This window comes from Triticum urartu, chromosome 4A (assembly GCF_056163025.1).
Source record: "Triticum urartu cultivar PI428250 chromosome 4A, HENAU_Tu73, whole genome shotgun sequence".
Classification (NCBI taxonomy): Eukaryota; Viridiplantae; Streptophyta; class Magnoliopsida; order Poales; family Poaceae; genus Triticum; species Triticum urartu.
This window is the reverse complement of record NC_141876.1, coordinates 35593876-35608935: the sequence shown is the minus strand read 5'-3', so window position 1 is coordinate 35608935 and position 15060 is coordinate 35593876. Positions and strand designations below refer to the sequence as shown.

General features: G+C 45.2%; 1 protein-coding gene across 1 annotated transcript; it reads left to right on the top strand.

Annotated features, from left to right (window-relative positions):
- The first annotated feature begins 7038 nt into the window (after positions 1-7038).
- LOC147974639 (L10-interacting MYB domain-containing protein-like) lies at positions 7039-8026 on the top strand. Its single transcript, XM_087519528.1, has 2 exons — positions 7039-7359; positions 7442-8026. Exons 1-2 carry the CDS (start codon positions 7039-7041, stop codon positions 8024-8026), a joined length of 906 nt encoding a protein of 301 aa, XP_087375654.1.
- The last annotated feature ends 7034 nt before the right edge of the window (positions 8027-15060 follow it).

Sequence of the window (15060 nt, the reverse complement as noted above, 5' to 3'; positions counted from 1 at the left end):
GGAACGCGCGCTCGAGTGAACACACTGCGTCCCTTTCTTCACAGGGTACGGTGATGACTCCACCGCTTCATGACATCTTTAGGACATTGTATCCATGGTGAGTCACCGCCATGAACTTGGCCAGGGCTGGGTACCCGAGGATGGCGTTGTATGGCAGGCGGATGTGGGCGACGTCAAAGTCGATGAGCTCCGTGCGGTAGTTGTTGCGTTGCCCAAAGGATGGAAGGCGAACCTGTCCTATGGGAACAGTGGAACCATCAGTGACTCCTGAGAAGGGCTTGGTCGGCTGGAGCTGATCGTACGACACTTGGAGATTGTCGAACGTCTCGGCGGACAGGACGTTGAGTCCTGCTCCGCCGTCAATGAGGGTCCTGGTGACCTGCACATTGCTGATGACTGGGGAGCAAAGCATTGGGAGGACTCCGGCCGTCGCCGCGCACTTGAGCTGATCCGCTGAGCTGAACGTGATAGCGCACGCAGACCACCTGAGAGGGCGCGTGGCCTCAAGCTTGGGGAGGACTGCATTCACCTCGCGAGCAAACTGCTTGAAGATGCACTGTGAGGCTGGGGCCTGTGCGCCACCCAAGATGCAGGCGATTGCACGCGGCTCATGGAAGCCCCCAGCCCCCTCATCTTGATGTTGGTCTTCGTTCCTCCTTGGCAGTGGCGGCAATGTCAATGACGCCAGTGATGCCTCCGAGGATGCCCAAGAAGACGCGGTGAGTGATATGTCCGACTGACCGCATGTCAGTACTGTTTAACCTGCACGAAGAAGGTTCGGGCTTGGCCCTGAAGGATGTAAGAGCATTTTGGGAGGGGAAGCCCCTCATGTAAAGGTTTGCAATTAGTACCCTGGTAAGCATAATGTTGCGTGTGAACTTAGCCGCTGGCCCGGTGATGGGTCAGCTGACTTGTGTAACTTCTGACCCCGACGAGTCCCGAGCAGGCCTGCGGGGGCCGCTGCACCTCGGGTGTCTTCTGATTAACTTGTGGATCCTGCGATGAAAACCTCCGGAAAGGGTGCGGTAACAGCGGTCCTGGTTGTGAACGTGCCTGGCCCGGCACGGCTCACGAGGGGCTCGCGAGGGGGGCAGCCGATGTTCACTTTGGACGCAAAGCCAAAACTAGAACGCGAGAGATTGCTCGAACGAGACTAAACACCCCTTCCCCAAAACACACGCAAGCATCGAGCTCAAATCCAACTTAAATCCAAATCGAAGAACTTCATCAACAAGGAAAGGCAAAAGCAAAAGGCCGCGTCCGGCACCTAGTCTAGTCTTCGACGTCTTCTCACCAGCGCGGAGCTAAGTGCTACCACTGGGCGTGGGCGGGAACCCCCGAGGCCCGAGGGCGGATCTCCGGAGACTCCGGGGCGTGTACAGCCCCACTCATTATTACGTGAGAGTGTCACGGGCGGCGAGCTTCACAGGCACTGGGCCTTCTTCACAGGTACTGGCCTTGCTTCATATCGCCAGATGAGGGCCCCGCCTTGCGCCTTACTCTGCTGCCATCGACGACGACCGGAAACCAAGGACGACGCCAATGGGGAAGAACGGTCGCTAGTGGTTCCCTCGACGACCACGGGTCCCCTGCCGGGGGCAGGCCCTGGGGCACCTCCCCGGCAGGGGGCCTACCTCCTGAGAACGCCTTGCTCCGACCGCCGCGGGGACGAACCCGAATCTCGGCCCCTCTCCTGCAGCCCCCTGCGCCCTCCTCCTGAGGGGTATGAGGCTACAGAATTGGGGCAGCCACCTGCTGCGGCGACCTGTATGCCACGCAGCCTGGCTTGGAGCGCCGTCTTGGGGGTGATGGCACGACGGTCCGCCGAAGCCGAAGGCCACGGCGGGCACCCCTTCGCTGGCCTGAGAAGAGGCCGTTGCAACTTGTCGCCCGGTGCCGGCGGGGGTGTTGGCACTGAATGGGCCCTGGAGTCCGCCAGAAGTTGCGTGCGCGCGCACGCCGCCGCCATACGGCCCGCCTTGGGTCTGGGGTGGCAGCTGGACACAAAAAGGAGGTGTCCCTGAGGCGGCGGCATCCAGGAGCTCGGCGACTCGCTCCAGCAACACGTCACGGCCGCCCTCCAGCAGCCGACACCGTAGCAGCTCTCGGGCCACCGTGAGCGCGGCCCTGGAGTTTGCTTGCTCCCGTCGGGTGTACGGCGCCGTGGCCGTGGCGTGGTTTGAGGCCCTTGCTGCGGCCCGCACCTGCCGTGGTGTGAGGGCAGGCGGCGTCTGGTCGCGTCGCCCGTGCCCCATAGCGCCCTGCGGAGCGCAGGCTGCCTGAGGCGCAAGGTTGAGGTCGCCCTGGGCCGGTGACATGGCGTGGGCGGGCCACGCTGCCCACGGTCGGCATTGGCAGCTGGGTCACTTGACATCTGAATGGCGAGGCGACGAAACGCGATGCGGAGGAAGAAGGATTCTGGCGCACCCCTACCTGGCGGGCCAAATGTCAGATTTCGGGTTCCAGCAGACCCTTGAGGTTCGAACACTAGGGTGCGCACGGAGATCTCTCCCCTACCGATCTACGTCCAATCTCCTCGCGTGATCTAAGCTGGAAACAACGAACAACACAAGGGACACAAGGTTTATACTGGTTCGGGCCACCGTTGTGGTGTAATACCCTACTCCAGTGTGTGGTGTGGTGGATTGCCTCAGGGGCTGATGATGAACAGTACAAGGGAAGAACAGCCTCGCGAGAGGTGTTCTTGAGCTGGTGCGATGAACTGCTTGGGTGAGTTCAATCGCCTCTCTCTCTCTATCTCATTTTTTCGGTCCCATCCTCTCTGCCCTCTACTCTGTGGTGGCTAGCTCTATTTATAGAGGCCCTGGGCCTCTCCCCAAATAATGAGCGGGAAGGGCGCCAACAATTGGCCATTTTGAAGGGGAACATCTAGTACAAGTTATCCTGACCAAAAGGTGGTCTTCGGCTGCCAAAATCACTGGTGATGACGCCGTCTTGGGCTCCACGGTGACCTCCGTCCTGCCGCTCTGTTGGTCTTGGTCTCGTTGCACCGGAATGGTAATCTTTGCTCGGTGCCTTGGCCTGTGCTTGCCCCCTTTGCACCAAAGGGGAAACAAGGACACTGCGCAGGCCGGCGCCCGCCTGGTCTCGATCGTCATGGCTTGCGTCACGAGCTCCTCGTGAGGTACCCCTGCCTTGATCTCTCCGCCTCCTCGCGAGCCTGCCTGATGAGGCTGCCTCTGAGGAAGCTTCCGGTCGTCCACCCCGTGAGGCTTGGCCCCTCGCGAGGGTCTTGAGCTTGAGCTGATGAAGATGGGCCGCGCTGGGCCCCCACTTGAGCCACGCCGCAGGCCGCAAGCAGGCAAGTCTGGGGACCCCCGTTCCCAGAACGCCAACAGCTTCTACTGCAAACAGACTAGTCACTTGAAGCAGAACTGCCCCAAGTATTTGGCGGATAAGAAGGATGGCAAGGTGAACAAAGGTATATGTGATATACATGTTATTGATGTGTACCTTACCAGAGCTCGCAGTAGCACCTGGGTATTTGATACTGGTTCTGTTGCTAATATTTGCAACTCGAAACAGGGACTACGGATTAAGCAAAGACTGGCTAAGGACGAGGTGACGATGCGCGTGGGAAATGGTTCAAAAGTCGATATGATCGCCGTCGGCACGCTACCTCTACATCTACCTTCGGGATTAGTTTTAGACCTAAATAATTGTTATTTGGTGCCAGCGTTAAGCATGAACATTATATCTGGATCTTGTTTGATGCGAGACGGTTATTCATTTAAATCTGAGAATAATGGTTGTTCTATTTATATGAGTAATATCTTTTATGGTCATTCACCCTTAAAGAGTGGTCTATCCTTGCAGAATCTCAATAGTAGTAATACACATATTCATAATGTTTAAGCCAGAAGATGCAGAGTTGATAATGATAGTGCAACTTATTTGTGGCACTGCCGTTTGGGTCATATTGGTATAAAGCGCATGAAGAAACTCCATACTGATGGACTTTTGGAATCACTTGATTATGAATCTCTTGGTACTTGCGAACCATGCCTTATGGGCAAGATGACTAAAACGCCGTTCTCCGGAACTATGGAGCGAGCAACAGATTTGCTGGAAATCATACATACTGATGTATGTGGTCCGATGAATATTGAGGCTCGCGGCAGGTATCATTATTTTCTCACCTTCACAGATGACTTACGCAGATATGGATATATCTACTTAATGAAACATAAGTCTGAAACATTTGAAAAGTTCAAAGAATTTCAGAGTGAAGTGGAAAATCATCGTAATAAGAAAATAAAGTTTCTACGATCTAATCGTGGAGGAGAATATTTGAGTTACGAGTTTGGCATACATTTGAAACAATGCGGAATAGTTTTGCAACCCAGAACACCACATCGTAATGGTGTGTCCGAACGTCATAATCATACTTTACTAGATATGGTGCGATCTATGATGTCTCTTACTGATTCACCGCTATCGTTTTGGGGTTATACTTTAGAGACGACTGCATTCACATTAAATAGGGCACCATAAAAATCCGTTGAGATGAGGCCTTATGAACTATGGTTTGGCAAGAAACCAAAGTTGTCGTTTCTTAAAGTTTGGGGCTGCGATGCTTATGTGAAAAAGCTTCAACCTGATAAGCTCGAACCCAAATCGGAGAAATGTGTCTTCATAGGATACCCAAAGGAAACTATTGGGTACACCTTCTATCACAGATCCGAAGGCAAAATATTCGTTGCTAAGAATGGATCATTTCTAGAGAAGGAGTTTCTCTCGAAAGAAGTGAGTGGGAGGAAAGTAGAACTTGATGAGGTAACTGTACCTGCTCCCTTATTGGAAAATAGTTCATCACATAAACCGGTTTCTGTGAGGAAGATAATGATGATGATCATGAAACTTCCGAGCAAGTTACTACCGAACCTCGTAGGTCAATCAGAGCAAGATCCGCACTAGAGTGGTACGGTAATCCAGTTCTGGAGGCCATGTTACTTAACCATGACGAACCTACGAACTATGAGGAAGCGATGATGAGCCCAGATTCCGCAAAATGGATTGAGGCCATGAAATCTGAGATGGGATCCATGTATGAGAACAAAGTGTGGACTTTGGTTGACTTGCCCGATGATCGACAAGCCATTGAGAACAAATGGATCTTCAAGAAGAAGACATACGTTGACGGTAATGTTACTATCTGCAAAGCTCGACTTGTTGCAAAAGGTTTTCGACAAGTTCAAGGAGTTGATTACGATGAGACCTTCTCACCCATAGCGATGCTTAAAGTCCGTCCGAATCATGTTAGCTATTGCCGCATTTTATGATTATGAAATTTGGAAAATGGATGTAAAGACTGCATTCCTGAATGGATTTCTGGAAGAAGAGTTGTATATGATGCAACCTGAAGGTTTTATCGATCCAAAGGGAGCTAACAAAGTGTGCAAGCTCCAGCGATCCATTTATGGACTGGTGCAAGCCTCTCGGAGTTGGAATAAATGTTTTGATAGTGTGATCAAAGCATATGGTTTTATACAGACTTTTGGAGAAGCCTGTATTTACAAGAAAGTGAGTGGGAGCTCTGTAGCATTTCTAATATTATATGTGGATGACATATTGTTGATTGAAAATGATATAAAATTTCTGGATAGCTGAAAGGATCGAGAAGAGGTGTCTAGGGGGGGTGATTAGACACTAAGTGCCAAAAGTTGAAGTTTTTAATTTCTTTAAGTTGAAGTGGAGTTTTGGCACAAGTTTAACAAACACAATACATATCAAGCAAGCATGCAAAGAGTATATGAGCAGCGAAAAGTAAAGCATGCAACTTGCAAGAATGTAAAGGGAAGGGTTTGGAGGATTCAAACGCAATAGGAGATAGGGATGTTTTTGTCGTGGTTCCGATAGGTGGTGCTATCGTACATCCACGTTGATGGAGACTTCAACCCACGAAGGGTAACGGCTGCGCGAGTCCACGGAGGGCTCCACCCATGAAGGGTCCATGAAGAAGCAACCTTGTCTATCCCACCATGGCCGTCGCCCACAAAGGACTTGCCTCACTAGCGGTAGATCTTCACGAAGTAGGCGATCTCCTCGCCCTTACAAACTCCTTGGTTAAACTCCACAATCTTGTCGGAGGCTCCCAAGTGACACCTAGCCAATCTAGGAGACACCACTTGATAACCCACAAGTATAGGGGATCACAACAGTTTTCGAGGGTACAATATTCAACCCAAATTTATTGATTCGACACAAGGGGAGCCAAAGAATATTCTCAATTATTAGCAGCTGAGTTGTCAATTCAACCACACCTGGAAACTTAATATCTGCAGCAAAGTATTTAGTAGCAAAGTAATATGATAGTAGTGGTAACGGTAGCAAAAGGTAACAGTAGTAAAAGTAATGTTTTTGGTATTTTGTAGTGATGATAGCAATAGCAACTCCCTCTGATGATAGCAATAGCAACTCCCTCTGCTGCTTACCGTCCTGCTGCACTTCCGTCCTGCACACTAGCTACTCCCATCTTCACGGCAAGCTCCAGTCCGATCGTCCCCGTCCAAGCTCTTACCAAGGTAAGCACCGTCTGTCCTCTTATCTTTCTGCTCCGGACTTCTTTCTTGATCTGCATGTGATGCATGATGTTATGAGTGTATCTGGGTCCGGTGCAATACATGTGTATGTGTCTGTGTAGGTTTGGACAATTATCACCGGGTAGGATTGCTCCTATAGATACGCTCCTGTGGCAATCGGCCGAGTGATCTATGTGTACGTTAGTACTAGCACTATAAAGATCAAAGCGAAGATCGTCCAGCGATTTGCGAGTATTATCTTGGTGTTGCTAATCGATTGCTCATAGTACGAGTAGCCCTAATTGTACACTGATTGCTATGCACGTATATTTGTATGACCAAAAATACTTTGTCATGTATGAATTTGGTGTTGTGGCAGTGAGCTATTTTTTTTATTAAATACATAGTGGGATTTTATTTCTGCTACGTGTTATGTGGTATGGGGGTATGGGGTATGCGCTATTTGATTAAAATTGTAACATTCATTTTATGATAGATGGATAAAGGTAAATCTGCGAAAGCAAATTGGGATCCTGTTGCCCATAAAATTTTCCTTGACATTTGTGTTGAAGAAGTGAATGCAAGTAACCGTTCTGATGGACATTTGAGCCCAATTGGGTATGAAAATATGATAAGGAAGTTCAATGAGCGGACAAACAGAAATTATGTTCGCAAGCAATTCAAGAATAGGTGGGATTTACTTAAAAAAGAGTACAATTGTTGGAAGACGTTGAACCAAAAGGCATCTGGCATTGGAATAGATCCTGTTACTAGGAGCATTGCGGCTACCGATGAATGGTGGGCGAATGAGATACATGTATTGAAGCATTCATATTACTTTTACTTGTTACTTTGCCATCCAATTTCTTAATTAATTTATTTGTGTGATTTTTCTGCAGAGGAATGAGATTGCCGCCAAGTTCCGATATGCTCCATTAGTTGATGAGCAAAGAATGAGTTTTATATTTGATGACCATAGTGTGACGAATGCATATGCAAGGGTCGCAACTCCCTCGTCTCAAGTTGATGCTTCTCAAATTAACATTGAAGAGGGTAATGAGGACGCCTCGGGATGTGAGTTAGATGTTAACCAAGTTACACCCACCAATGTTTCATCTAAAGGTCGAAAGAGGAGATCATGTCCTTATTCACCGAGTCCCAAGATGGTCCAAAAGGCGGCAAAAGACAGTGATGATAAAATGGTATTTAACCGTATGGTTGACCTTTGGGAGGGGAGGGAGATTAGCCGCAATTCGGCGACATCTCAAACAAATGTGGATCATGTGAGAGATGAGATAAAAGAGATGACGACCATGGTGGTGAACGATGGAGGTCGTCCTGAAAGTGATGTGTATTTCTATGCTCTACAACTGTTTATGAAGAAGGAACATCGTGATGTGTTCAGTGCCCTCAAGGATGAGACTCCTAGTGTGAGGCTTGAATGGATCAAGAGGACATGGGATCTCTTTATGAAAAAAGATTAGAACTTCTGTGATGTTATTTTCTTTGAACAAAATTACTTGCTATCGACTTGTACTGTCGTGAACCTATGTTTTGTTTGGAACCTCTTGTTTGCACTCAGATTGTAATATAGGGAAAGTGGATTGTTTGTCATCAATTCGTATGCATCATGGATCTTTTTTCTACTCATTTTTAAAGCCATGTATCATGTTTGATGGCTCAAATTATTTTGTTTTATTGTGTACCAAATTATAATGCATCTATATTGTGTTCTTTATATGACAGATGGATATCTCTGTTGAGGATGAAGATGAAGAATTAGATTTCTGCATTCTTGCAATGGCACATTATCTTCAAAACAAAGAGAGGGTGCCCTATGCACCTAGAAGAGCACCAATGATGACGGGGTTGCAATGGGTGCAAGAGAAAGAGATGAATCCAAAAGCATTCTACTCAATGTTTAGGATGCGGAGGTCAGTGTTTTACCCATTGCATGACATGCTAGTTGAGAAATACGGTTTAAAGTCAACTTGCAACATGTCAAGTAAAGAAGCGTTAGCACTATTTTTATGGACTCTGGGGACATGCCAGACCATCGACAATATTGCGGATCGATTTGAACATAGTCGGTCTACAATTAACAAAAAGTTTAAAGAGGTTTTAAGGTGTGTATATCGTATGGCTGGTGATTACCTACGACCCAAAGATGAAACTTTCACCCAAGTTCACGACTCGCTTAAAAAACCAAGATTTTGGCCTCACTTCAAGGATGCCATTGGGGCCATAGATGGAACACACATACCTTGTATTGTGCCGGAAAAAGAGCAGCCCAAATATCGGAACAGAAAAGGTGTCACCACTCAGAATGTCATGGCAATATGTGATTTTGATATGAGGTTCATTTTTGTTGTTGCTGGATGGCCTGGATCTGTTCATGACACCCGTGTATGGGCTGATGCACGAGCTGAATATCCCAGTTTCCCACACCCTCCGAATGGTAATTACTCGTACATGCATTTTTTACACTAGCCTTTTGCTTTAAATTACCGCTCTTCATTGTATTTTTGTTCCCTCTATAGGAAAATACTATCTTGTTGACTCAGGCTATCCAAACAGAGATGGCTATCTAGCACCATACAAAGGACAACGGTACCATGTACCTGATTTCCAACAAGTACCTCCACGAGGGAGAAATGAGACCTTTAATCATCTACATTCCTCACTACGAAACGTCATCGAAAGAACTTTTGGTGTTCTCAAGATGAAATGGCGAATCCTTCTTGGCATTAGGCGTTACAAAGTTGAAACACAAACAATGATAAGTACTGCATGTACTTGTCTTCATAACTACATCCATGAGAGCAAACTACCTGATGAGCATTTTGATATGGTTGAGAATGGATCCTATGTTCACGAGGAGAGCGCTTCTCATCACTTTGCACCCTATGATGAAGGCAATATGGGAAGTGTACAAGATGCTATTGCTGCGAGTGTCTTTCCTTGATGAATAGCTTTATTGTGTATGCTTTTGTTGGGAGAACCATGTAATATTTAGAATATCTTTCTTTCTTCTCAAGTACTACAGACGAGTTTTTTCCGTATGTGTGACAATGATCTTCCTTATGTGGACTTGTTACAATTTAGCGATGTTTCAAAATAAATTTTATGTTCGTATGTGCGGCTAAACAATACAAAATAACCCAATTATTATTTCAACAAAAAAAATTTAGGGGGTATTACAGACTTTTTATTGGGTATATAGAAAATAAGCTAAACGCACAGAGGCTAAAAAGAATTATATGGCTTATTCTCACTGGGCTTATTTCCACAACGGCTTGTCTGGGGCTTATTTCCACAGTGGCTTCTTCATAAGCCAGAGGTAAAAAGAACTGGCCCTTAATAGAGTACCGGAACAAAGCATTAACACATAGTGAATACATGAACTCCTCAAACTACGGTCATCACCGGTAAGTATCCCGATTATTGTCACTTCGGGGTTAACGGATCATAACACATAATAGGTGACTATAGACTTGCAAGATAGGATCAAGAACGCTCATATATTGATGAACACATAATAGGTTCAGATCCGAAATCATGGCACTCGGGCCCTAGTGACAAGCATTAAGCATAGCAAAGTCATAGCAACATCAATCTCAGAACATAGTGGATACTAGGGATCAAACCCTAACAAAACTAACTCGATTACATGATAGATCCCATCCAACCCATCACCGTCCAGCAAGCCTACGATGGAATTACTCACGCACGATGGTGAGCATCATGAAATTGGTGATGGAGGATGGTTGATGAAGACGATGGCGACAGATCCCCCTCTCCGGAGCCTCGAACGGACTCCAAATCAGCCCTCCCGAGAGGTTTTAGGGCTTGGCGGCGGTGAGCATCATGAAATTGGTGATGGAGGATGGTAGAACGCGATGAATCCTTCTCTCTGATTTTTCTCTCCCTGAAACCAAATATATAGAGTTGGAGTTGAGGTCGGAGGAGCTCCAGGGGGCCCACGAGGTAGGGGGGCACGCCCTACGGGGGCAAGTGCGCCCCCACCCTCGTGGACAGGTGGTGGGCCCCCTAGCCTTCATCTTTTGCAAGGATTTTTTTATTATTTCTGAAAAGTTGTTCCGTGAAGTTTCAGGTCATTTCGGGAACTTTTGTTTCTGCACATAAATAACACCATGGTAATTCTGCTGAAAACAGCGTCAGTCCGGGTTAGTTCCATTCAAATCATGCAAGTTAGAGTCAAAAACAAGGGCAAAAGTGTTTGGAAAAGTAGATACGACGGAGACGTATCAACTCCCCCAAGCTTAAACCCTTGCTTGTCCTCAAGCAATTCAGTTGATAAACTGAAAGTGATAAAGAAAAACTTTTACAAACTCTGTTTGCTCTTCTTGTTGTAAATATGTAAAGCCAGCATTCAAGTTTTTAGCAAAGATTATGACTAACCACATTCACAATAACGCTTAGGTCTCAAGTTTACTCATATCAATGGCATAATCAACTAGCGAGCAATAATAATAAATCTCGGATGACAACACTTTCTCAAAACAATCATAATATGATATAACAAGATGGTATCTCGCTAGCCCTTTCTGAGACCGCAAAACATAAATGCAGAGCACCTTTAAAGATCAAGGACTGACTAGACATTGTAATTCATGGTAAAAGAGATCCAGTCAAGTCATACTCAATGTAAACTAACAGTAATGAATGCAAATGATAGCGGTGCTCTCCAACTGGTGCTTTTTAATAAGAAGATGATGACTCAACATGAATGTAAATAGATAGGCCCTTCGCAGAGGGAAGCAGGGATTTGTAGAGGTGCCAGAGCTCGGTTTTGAAATAGAGGTGAATAATATTTTGAGCGGAATACTTTCATTGTCAACATAACAACCAAGAGATGGTGATATCTTCCATGCTACACACATTATAGGCGGTTCCCAAACAGAATGGTAAATTTTATACTCCCCCTCCACCAATAAGCATCAGTCCATGGCTTGCTCGAAACAACGAGTGCCTCCAACTAACAAGAGTCCTAGGGGGAGTTTTGTTTGCAATTATTTTGACTTGATTTGCATAAAGCATGGGACTGGGCATCCCGGTGACCAGCCACTTTCTCGTGAGTGAGGAGTGGAGTCCACTCCTCTTGAGAATAACCCGCCTAGCATGGAAGATACAGACAACCCTAGTTGATACATGAACTATTCGAGCATACAAAACAGGATATTTATTTGAAGGTTTAGAGTTTGGCACATACAAATTTACTTGGAACGACAGGTAGATACCGTATATAGGTAGGTATGGTGGACTCATATAGAATAACTTTGGGGTTTATGGAGTTGGATGCACAAGCAGTATTCCCGCTTAGTACAGGTGAAGGCTATCAAAAGACTGGGAAGCAACCAGCTAGAGAGCGACAACAGTCATGAACATGCATTAAAATTAATCTACACCGAATGCAAGCATGAGTAGGATATAATCCACCATGAACATAAATATCGTGAAGGCTAAGTTGATTTTGTTTCAACTACATGCGTGAACATGTGCCAAGTCAAGTCACTTAAATCATTCATAGGAGGATACCACCCTATCATACCACATCACAACCATTTTAATAGCATGTTGGCACGCAAGGTAAACCATTACAAGCTCCTAGCTAATCAAGCATGGCACAAGAAACTATGATCTGTAGTTGTCATTGCAAACATGTTTATTCATAATAGGCTGAATCGGGAACGATGAACTAATCATATTTACAAAAACAAGAGAGGTCGAGTTCATACCAGCTTTTCTCATCTCAGTCAGTCCATCATATATCGTCATAATTTCCTTTCACTTGCACGACCTAACGATGTGAATAATAATAGTGCACGTGCATTGGACTAAGCTAGAATCTGCAAGCATTCAATAAACAGGAGGAGACAAGGTAATATGGGCTCTTTTGTCAGATCAACAATAATCTATATAAGAGCTACTTCAACAATTTAATTATGGTCTTCTCCTATCGACCCCCAAAGAAAAGAAAAGAAATAAAACTATTTACACGGGAAAGCTCCCAATAAGTAAAAGAAGAACATGAAATCTTTTTGGGTTTTCTTTTTAATTACTACTACAAGCATGGAAAGTAAACTAATTAAAAGCTACAAGTAATTTTTTGTTTTTCTTAAGGTTTATCAAACACACAAGAAGAGAACATAAAAAGGAAAATAAACTAGCATGGATGATACAATGAAAAAGTATGAGCACCGACATCTAGCAATGAGTATGTGAACATAAATGTAATGTCGGTGAGAAATACATACTCCCCCAAGCTTAGGCTTTTGGCCTAAGTTGGTCTATGGCCACGGTTGGCCTGGCTGATATCCATAATAATAGTTGGGTTCGTACTGAGATGCAGCGGCTATCGCCTCCTGAGCTGCAGCGTGGCGACGAGCGGCCTCCGCCCTCCTCTCGTACTCATTTGCCTCCTCTCTGGTAATAACATATCTTCCATTTGCCTCATAATCAAAGAAGGTAGGAGCAGGGAGAGTAATACGAACAGCACGTCGTCTGTCAAAGATTAAGCGATACTGGAGAGGTGATACATTCCTCTCGACAAACTGGTGGTGAACCATAGCATTAAAGTCTAGGTAAGTAGGGGGTAATTCAATATCATCTTCGCGTATGGCTACACCAAGAAAATTAGCTATGCGGGTTGCATAAATTCCACCAAAGAAATCTCCATTAAATCTATTAAGATGCAACCTACGTGCAACAATGACTCCCAAATTATAAGATTTATCTCCTAACACAGCACTCCTAAGAATACTGAGGTCAGGGACACACATGTGACATGCCTCATCTTTACCATTAATGCATCTACCTATGAAGAGAGCAAAATAATGTATAGCAGGAAAGTGAATGCGCCCTATGGTAGCTTGTGTTATATCTCTAGATTCCCCCACAGTTATACTAGTAAGAAAATCTCTAAATTCAGATTTGTGAGGATCCCTGATACTACCCCATTGTGGAAGTTTGCAAGCAGTGGTAAAATCCTCTAAGTCCATAGTGTAAGAATTTTCATAAAGATCAAACATGACAGTTGGAGAATTACGTGAAGATGAAAATTCAAACCTCCTCACAAAGGAACTAGTGAGATAGTGATACTGGTTGCACTTTTCTTCCTCGAAGCTCACAAGATCGGCGTTACGCAAATATGCGTTAAATTCTTCTTTAATTCCCGCTCGATCCATAAAATTTTCCGAAGGCCATTCATCAGCATCACGCAAATACTGGCTGCACTGGAGCGTCTCTTGGTGGCTCTTCATCAGCATCACGCATTGCAAGCCTGGGTCCTTGCTTCCTTGAAGAACCACCTTGGAACATTTTCCTAAGCATATTTCTTCCTGCGAAAAATTTCTGAAATTTTTAGTAACTTCAAAATAAAAGTAAGCCAAACTCAACAATATTGATAGCAACTACTCCTACAAGTGCCTAGAGCCTATATCATGCATCAAAACTACTTTTGACCTTATAAATTTGACATGCAAGCTCAAGAACATGGTCACCTAAGAAACACAAATTTTAACTGAATAAAGCACTAGAGCAAAAACTAATTGGACCAATGGAGGAGTCACATACCAAGGAACAATCTCCCCAAGCAGTTTTGTGAGAGGTGCTTTGAGCAAGGAGATCGAAAATGGCAGCAAAACGAGCTTGGACTCGGGTATGAACTGGATATTCGTGTTTGGGGGAGGAAGAAGGAGTGTGTGGGTGAAAGGATAAGTGGAGGAGGGCCACCGTGGGCCCATGAGGCAGGGGGGCGAGCCCAGGGGGTAGGGCGCGCCCTCCACCCTCGTGGCCTGGTGGATGAACCCCTGCTGTGTTCTCAGTGCCAAATATTCTCAAATATTCTAGAAAAAACATATTTAAATTTCAGGGCATTTGGAGAACTTTTATTTTCGGGGTATTTTTATATTGCACGGATAAATCAGATAACAGACAGAAAATTACTATTTTTATTTTATTTAATATAAATAACAGAAAGTAAAAGGAGGGTACAGAAGGTTGTGCCTTCTAGTTTCATCCATATCATGATCATCAAAAGGAATCCACTAACAAGGTTGATCAAGTCTTGTTAACGAACTCATTCCGAATAACATGGAATCGGAGAAATTTCGAATAACACTATGTTACCTCAACGAGGATATGCACATCCCCAATAATAAGAATATTATATTTCTTTTTGACAGTAGGTAGAGGAAATTCAAAAGCTCCAATAATAATCGATGGAATTTTTCCAATAGAGTTGATACTATGAACTTGAGGTTGTTTCCTCGGAAAGTGTACCGTATGCTCATTACCATTAACATGAAAAGTGACATTACCTTTAGTGCAATCAATAACAGCCCCTGCAGTATTCAAAAAGGGTCTTCCAAGAACAATAGACATACTATCGTCCTCGGGAATATCAATAATAACAAAGTCCGTTAAAATAGTAACGTTTGCAACTACAACTAGGGGTGGACTAACGAGCAGCTCGGCTCGTTAAGATCGTACTTGT

Excerpts from the sequence above, each read along its gene's own strand:
- LOC147974639 (XM_087519528.1), top strand. The coding sequence starts at position 7,039 with ATGGATAAAGGTAAATCTGCGAAAGCAAATTGGGATCCTGTTGCCCAT. Across the intron at positions 7,360-7,441 it reads GGTGGGCGAATGAGATACAT|AGGAATGAGATTGCCGCCAA; the intron begins GTATTGAAGCAT and ends ATTTTTCTGCAG.